Raw genomic sequence first — 7,940 nt, forward strand, 5'->3', positions numbered from 1 at the left:
TACTTTACAAGTGAGCACGTGTTAATTCGAATATTCGGTTACAGGATATAACGTTATTTTCCTATGATTATCCTCAAAGAAGGATTCTCACGATTAATTCTGATTAATAAGAAAAGGAGATAAATTCTTATCTCGGGACGTAAATTCAATAGAATTCCAATTAATACTTCTCATTGATGCGCATACAAGGATTAAAGTTATCCTGAAGTTATATTCCTTGTGTTTCATATATTAAGACTTATATTTCGTTTACTTTATAAAATTCTCTAGCGTTTACTGTATATAATGAACGTGAAGTTAATTCGATATATGATTACTGTTTAAAATAATACCTCGACTACTCGATACGTTCTAATAACAATTCTGAACTACGCGAACGAATAAGTTCTTTTGCTCAATTACGTTATGTAAAATTATTGTTGCGATCTTTCCGTATCTCTTTTGATTAATTCTAAGGATATATGCTTCAATTATTCACTGCATTTATCAACGTATATGGAATAATTATATTTACTAATTGCAAGAAATAAGTTTCAAAGTTTATCAAAGGGACAATTCCTACCAGACAGTTAAGTTATAATATTATCTAATTAGTTTCTACAGAATTCTTTTATTTACAATACTTCTCATTTTCAGATTTAACGTATTCAGAAATCTTTGGTTTCATTATTCCATATTCGTTATCTTAACATGTATTAATTGTATTATCCTCTTTATATGAGTTTTGTATTTATTATAATTGATGTGTTTGCCTCGAAGATATTCCCTTGCAAAATTTCTATAAAAGGAAGAGACCATTTATTTCATTTAATCATTCAGAATATTTAATACATTGAATATTCGTTCATACTTTATACCTTGAATTTATTTGAAACATTTCGTAAAGAGATCTCAGACTTAACTTATTATTGGTAATAAGGTTCTGTTAAACGAAGGGAATATTTTCTTTAAAATATTTTATATTATCTATGTACAATTTTGTTTATGAATACTGAGAAGGTTTTAGGGCAGTTTCCCTTCTCCTATGCAACAAATGTTGGTATTCTTTATATAGTTCTGCCCACTTTCAACTTTTCTGGATTACGCACTCATTAAATCAATTGTTCTATTTCTTATTTTGAATATCGTTTCTCCTTCTCCACCATCCTTAGCTCACGCAACATACGAGGCGTGTACATATTCACGATTTTTTTATTTTTTCCAAAGAGAATAATAAGAAATCGTGTACATATAGCGTGAAAGAGAACCACAAAAACGTGCACATTAGGTTTGTTCGTTTTAGTTAAACTTTTTGCACGGTTCATCTTTCCTCTTTTTCTTTTCACGTTGGAGAGAAAAAGAGAAAATATAAACCGTGCAAGAAGTTCAGCTAAAACGAACAGGCCTATTATCTACAGGATTCGGGTACAGCCAAAACGCGGGCATGACCACTCTCATCTTTCTCTCTGATGGAAAATACACATCCCAGTGAACACATTTCATAACGGCAATATAACATGGAAGTTACATGTAATATCACAATGTTATTCTTGTGATATATAAGGGCTACATAACATGGAAGAAACATTCAATTTAACATTTGTTATATGCAGGTAATATAACTGTTATACATTTTTTTTTGGCGTTACAGTTATGTAACAAAAATTGTGTAATTGTTACGTAACACGCTTGGATCAATGTTAGTATAACTAGTAATATTCTGGTAATATTAATGGGGTGTAACGGAATAACATATACAAGGCTGTTGATTTGCTTACTGCTCACGTTTTTCTATGTGCCCGGGCTTTTAAACCCTGCATCGTTTTATTTTGCTAGAGCTAATAATGATCTGCGCTTTTCATCATAAATTTTCAATTGTTTATAAATATATATATTTTGTTTGAAAGGTTTAATATTGTGCAGAGGCCCTTTATTTGCCTTAAGGCAAAAATTATAATTTACAAAATACATAATTTATAATTAATAATTATTAATAATTTACAAGATATTTATCATTTATATGATCAATTTATATAATCGTCCATCCATATCGGTAAATAACGTAATTAATCATCATGATGCATATTACCATTACATGTACCAATTTAGTAGAATGCATTTACGTACTGCTTCTATGTACATATAATAGATATAATGTCAATATTAAAAATTTGTGCAGCTATATACTCTTTTTAAACTTAATTTGTTTCTTAAGATGATTTTTGAAAAATTATATATTTGCGCTGGTTGTGACATATGTAGACTATATATAACACTTACATCAAATTAAGAAGTAGCCTACCACGTAAGGCAGTTGGCTCACGATCCAGAGGTCCCGAGTTCGAATCCCACCAAGGTAAGTGTGTTTTTTAAATACGAGAAAATATTTATAAATATGATTATATATAATCATAGACTGCATCTTAAGAAACAAATTTAGTTATAAAATGGTAATAAAATCTCAAAAAAAAAATACATTTTTTACGCTCATTATTACAGCTAGTACAACAGTTGGTGTAACTGTTACGTAATAGTTAAATAACATGTTATGTAACATGTTATATTGCTGAGTCGGAAATTGTAACTTACATGTAAGTTACATGTAACACTCTGGTTGATATAACCTGTTATATTCGGTTACATTGCCGTTGCATTGCTACTATATTACTGTGTTCACTGGGATAATAGTATTTTATCAGTTAATTTTCCGTAGCTTATTAAATTTGCATTCATATCTTTTGCATAAAATACGTTTTTTATATTTACTTGATTTACTTTTCCAAACGCTTTAAAGTACGTTACTACATTTCCTATCTTGGTAGCTTTTACTGATCTATTATCACCTAAATAAATATTTACTGGTTCTTTTAATTCTATACATTTTTCAAAATAATTTTCATTGTTTACAATGTGATCGGAACACTCGCTATCAAGTAGCCACTCTATTTCGCAATTACGTAACCTGTTTGTTTCGTCGGTGTGTGCTGCATGCGCCGTTGTCGCTACCCAAGCGCTCGCGTCCTTGCTGCTCTGCTCGCTCGTACTTGCTTCAGGTTGACTACGTTTTTGGTTATTTCGAGGGTATTAGGAATAAGACGCGTTCGTGTTTCTAATATAACTAATACTAAATATATATTTGGATAATACAGGATACAGTAAAGTATGATGTCACGGATCTGACGAAGCGAGCTTGCTACTGCAAGGGATCCCGGGAACTTTTTATGAACGCTTTCCATGCTGCGTTCTGATAGGCTGTTCTCTGCCGGTCGCTGATTGGTCATGTTTATGCGACTGTAGCCACATACTCCCCCTCGAGAGTGATGGCCTTGGTCAGCGCGCGAAAGTGATGGTTCTCTTGCTTCGAGGGCCTGGATAGGTTTTGAGGGTTGATTCCGGTATATGTTGTTCTTCTGTTGGATTCATTGGATTTGGGTTGTCTTCGGGTATGTTTTCCAAGAATGCTGGCTTTAGTCTGTCGGTGGATATGTCTGCGGGTTGTCCCTTGAACATTATCCTGAAAACAGAATCTGAATTTCTGTTAAGTATCTTGAATGGACCTTTGTATGGCTGGTTGAATGGTTTTCTGGTGCTGTCGACGCGTACGAATACATGTGTGCTTGAATGTAACATCTTGTGTATAAATGGTTTTATTCTACAGTGATGTGCTGTGGGCTTCGATTTGACGTCTTGCATATATTGTCTCAGCCTGTCGAGGAAGATTTGTGGTTGAGTTGGAGTTTCTTCCTCGTTGAAGTATTCTCCGGGGAGTCTAAGGGTCGCTCCGAAGGTCATTTCTGCCGCTGATGCTTGGATATCTTCTTTAACACTGGCACGTAATCCGAGGAGGACCACTGGTAATACTTCGCACCAGTCCTTAGTGTTATGGCATTTGATCGCTGTTTTGAGTGATCTGTGCCACCTTTCTATGATGCCGTTGGATTCGGGGTGATATGCAGTCGTGCGTATTCTTCTGCTGCCGATTATCTTGACTAATGATTCGAAGAGTTGAGATTCGAATTGGCTGCCTCTGTCCGTCGTAATTACTGTTGGTGCTCCATATCTAGCAATCCATGTGCTGAAGAATGCGTGTACAACTGTATCTGCTGATGTGTCAGTAATAGGTGTTGCTTCCGGCCATCTAGTGAATCGATCAATCATTGTTAAACAATATTTGTTGCCTTTGGAAGGTGGGAGTGGTCCGACGATGTCGATGTGTATATGTTGGAATCGTGTGTCCGGTACCTCGATGTGTTCGGGAATCCTTCGGTTGTGTCGATGTATTTTTGCTTTTTGGCATGGCATGCACGACCGCGCCCAATGAGTGATATCTTTGTTCATACCTGGCCATACGAATTTGCGACTGATCATTTTCCGCGTTGTAGTACGTCCTCCGGGATGTGAGAGATTATGTACTGTGTCGTAGATTCGTTTGCGAAGAACTGCTGGTACGTAGATGCGTATATCTTCACCTGTGATGTCGCAATATACAGTCGTTTCTGTATTATCAAGTCGAAGTTTCTTAAGTTGAATGGCAGACGGTGTTTTTAGAAGATTTTCAAGTTCAGCGTCGGTCTTCTGAGCTTCGGCTAGTTCCTCAGTCGTTGTTATTATAGGCATGTCTATCGCTTCTATTCTTGAAAGGGTATCAGCTATGGTGTTGTCGTGGCCTGCGATATGTTGAATTCGTGTGGTAAATTGGCCAATGTAGTCGAGCTGCCGAAATTGTCTCGGCGATGCTTTTGCGGATTTCTGAAAAAAAGCGTACGTTAGCGGTTTATGGTTTGTACGTATTGTGACTGCTCGTCCCTCTATCATGTGTCGGAAAAATTTTATGGCCTCGTATATCGCAAGTAGTTCGCGATCATAAGCACTGTATTTAGCTTGCGTTGATGACAACTTCCTTGAAAAGAACCCCAGTGGTTGTCTGTCTTTGTGATTAATTTGCTTGAGTACCGCGCCGATGGCTACATCCGACGCGTCCGTTGTGACCACTAGGTGTGCTCCTTCGAGTGGGTGTGCAAGTAAGGTGGCTTCCGCTAATTGTTTCTTACAGCGTTCGAATGCTGCTTCTGTATCCGAGTTCCATGCTATTGGCCTGTTATCATTTTTCTTAGCGCCAACTAGGTATGCGTGTAACGATGCTTGCGCTTCGGCTGCTTTGGGTATACATCGTCTGTAAAAGTTGATCATACCAAGGAATCTGCGGAGTTCCTTAATAGTGCTGGGTTTCCTGAAGTTTTTTACCGCCTCTACTTTGGTATCTGTGGGTTTAATTCCTCTCTCGCTGATTTCGTATCCGAGGTAGGTTACTTGTGTCGCGCCCAACGTGCACTTGTCAAGGTTAATGGACAGTCCGTATTGTCGAAATCGTTCGAATACTATCCTTAAGTGCCGTTAGTGTTCTTCTGGTGTCTTGGATGCGATTACTACATCGTCCAGATAATTGTGACAAAAATCTAGACCTCTCAACACTGTGTCCATGAATCGCTGGAACGTTTGAGCTGCATTGCTCAGTCCGAATGGCATAACGTTCATCTCGAATAATCCAAATGGTGTGATAATAGCAGTCTTCTCTCGGTCTTCTTCTGCCATTGGTATTTGATAGTATGCGCGTATGAGGTCTAAAACACTAAAAATCTTGCATCCGTTCATTCTGTGTGAAAAATCTTGGATATGTGGGACAGGGTACATATCCGGGTCGGTGATCCTATTTACTCCCCTGTAGTCGCCACATATGCGCCACTCGCCTGTTTTCTTTCGCTGGAGGTGGATTGGGCTTGCGTATTGACTTTTAGAAGGTCTACAAAGCCCTTGAGCTATCCATGATTCGATCTCGGGTTTTGCAAACTTGTAACGACCTGGTGATAGTCTTCGGGCACGCTCCGCCACTGGTGGTCCTTTTGTGGGGATGTAGTGTTTCACGTGGTGCTTTGGTGTTATTCTTTTTATTGGGCGTGTGATGTCAACGAATTCTTTCAGCAATTTAAGGTATGGTGTATCCATTTTGAGCGTAGATACTGTAGGAGTGCCGGACTTAGTTGTTTTGGCACAGGCCGTTAACCCCGTTAGTCCATCTGTCAGACGCTTATTTCTTAGGTCCGGAAGTAGGTTATGTGCGTACAGGAAGTTTGCCCCTAATATAGGTTGTGATACGTCGGCTACTATAAAGGTTTAATCATAATTGCGGCGTAATCCCAGGTCGAGAGTCATGTACTTTGCACCATACGTGGGTATCTCCGACCTGTTGGCAGCATAGACTTTAAAATTGGCTATTCTAGTTGATTTTCTTACCATAGCTCGTGGCAATGCTGAGATATCTGAACCGGTATCGCATAGAAACCGCAATCCGGAGCGTCTGTCCGTAACGATGAGACGTTTTTGAGTATCTACGCCGACTTCCGCCGTCTCCACACGTGTCGGACCTTCTAGTTTTCCTGGTCCTTGGCCTGTTTGATTTGCTTCTTCCACGCACATGGCTCCTCGCAATTTCTAGCGTCCTCACCAAAACGCCTGTGGTAGTAACAGAAGTTATTATTACTGCGTCTGTCACGGCTGCGACGGTTCGAGTAGGACCTCTGGCGTCGTCCCCTACTGTTGGTTCCGCGTTTTGTTCGTCCTCTCCTTACCTCCACGGCTAGCTCTTCGATCATGGCCTTGAGTTCCGTTACCGTAATTTCGGTACGGGTGTGTTCGTCCGGTTGATCCGTTTTGGCACTAAGCGCCATAACCTGGGGCTTGCTTACCTCGACAATTTTGTCAGCTTGTAGTGCTAATTGCGTGATGTCTTCAACCTGACTTATTGCCAAAATGCTGCGAATGTTGTTCGGGAGTTGTTCAAGGAACAGAGTGCGTAGCACATTGTCCGAGACTTGTCCGGCTGCCATGTTTCGTATGCGCTGGAGGAAGACGGATGGCTTCTCGTCACCTATTTCGTGACCGCGTAAGAGCTTGCGTAACTTCGTTTCGTGTGATTCTCCAAATGTCTCTGTCATGCGCCTTTTAATCGTGCCGTACTTGTCGTGTTCCGGTGGGTTGGCTATTATGTCTGAAACATAGGGCAGTGTAGCGGGGTCTAGGTTAACGAGGACGTACCTGTATTTGATCTCGTCTCCGGTGATCTTTGCTAATGCGAAAGCGGCTTCTGCAATTGTGAACCATTGCGCCGGCATTTCCCGCCAAAATGGTTGTGGTAGCTTGACCACGTTAGCCGCGTTGATCATGTTTTCCGATCCTTCGGGGACTCTGCTCATCTTCTTATCGTCAGATTCCTGCGTAGTGGCTGTATCTGAAACAGAATTGGTATTCGCCTCTTTCGGCGGAATCTCCTCTCGTGCGGGGTGTTGGCTTGCAGTAGGTCGTGTTGGCGAGCAGTTGCGCGGCATTACTTGTGCCCGCTACAATCACGTCGGGGTCACCACTTTGGTTATTTCGAGGGTATTAGAAATAAGACGCGTTCGTGTTTCTAATATAACTAATACTAAATATATATTTGGATAATACAGGATACAGTAAAGTATATATGATGTCACGGATCTGACGAAGCGAGCTTGCTACTGCAAGGGATCCCGGGAACTTTTTATGAACGCTTTCCATGCTGCGTTCTGATAGGCTGTTCTCTGCCGGTCGCTGATTGGTCATGTTTATGCGACTGTAGCCACACGTTGTCCTCTGCCGCGTCCTCTGCCATAGCTTTTTGCGGTTCTGCCTCGTCCCCGGCCTCGTGTTGAACCTCGCCACGATCCGTCGTTGCGTCCCGCTTGGCCGCCGTCTTGACACTCTCGTGCGAAATGTCCTTTTCTTCCGCATTTGTAGCATCTATCCTTGTTCGCTGTAAATGCGTTTGCTGTTTTCTCACTATGATCCTTTTGATTCTTCATTTCAGCTAGCTTGATTTTATTTCTTATGTACTCAGCAGTTTGGTCTTCCTCTTTTAGTGTATCGATTAAGTCACCTATATAACT

General features: G+C 40.2%; 1 protein-coding gene across 1 annotated transcript; it reads right to left on the reverse strand.

The window, feature by feature from the left end:
- Positions 1-6,404: 6,404 nt before the first annotated feature.
- Positions 6,405-7,361, reverse strand: LOC112452578. Its single transcript, XM_025012863.1, has one exon. It carries the CDS (start codon positions 7,359-7,361, stop codon positions 6,405-6,407), a length of 957 nt encoding a protein of 318 aa, XP_024868631.1.
- Between the last annotated feature and the right edge of the window lie 579 nt (positions 7,362-7,940).

This window comes from Temnothorax curvispinosus, unplaced genomic scaffold, assembly GCF_003070985.1.
Source record: "Temnothorax curvispinosus isolate PA1 unplaced genomic scaffold, ASM307098v1 QBEX01003470.1, whole genome shotgun sequence".
Taxonomy (NCBI): domain Eukaryota; kingdom Metazoa; phylum Arthropoda; class Insecta; order Hymenoptera; family Formicidae; genus Temnothorax; species Temnothorax curvispinosus.

Coding starts and splice junctions, on each gene's coding strand:
- LOC112452578 (XM_025012863.1), bottom strand. CDS start 7,361: ATGCCGCGCAACTGCTCGCCAACACGACCTACTGCAAGCCAACACCCC.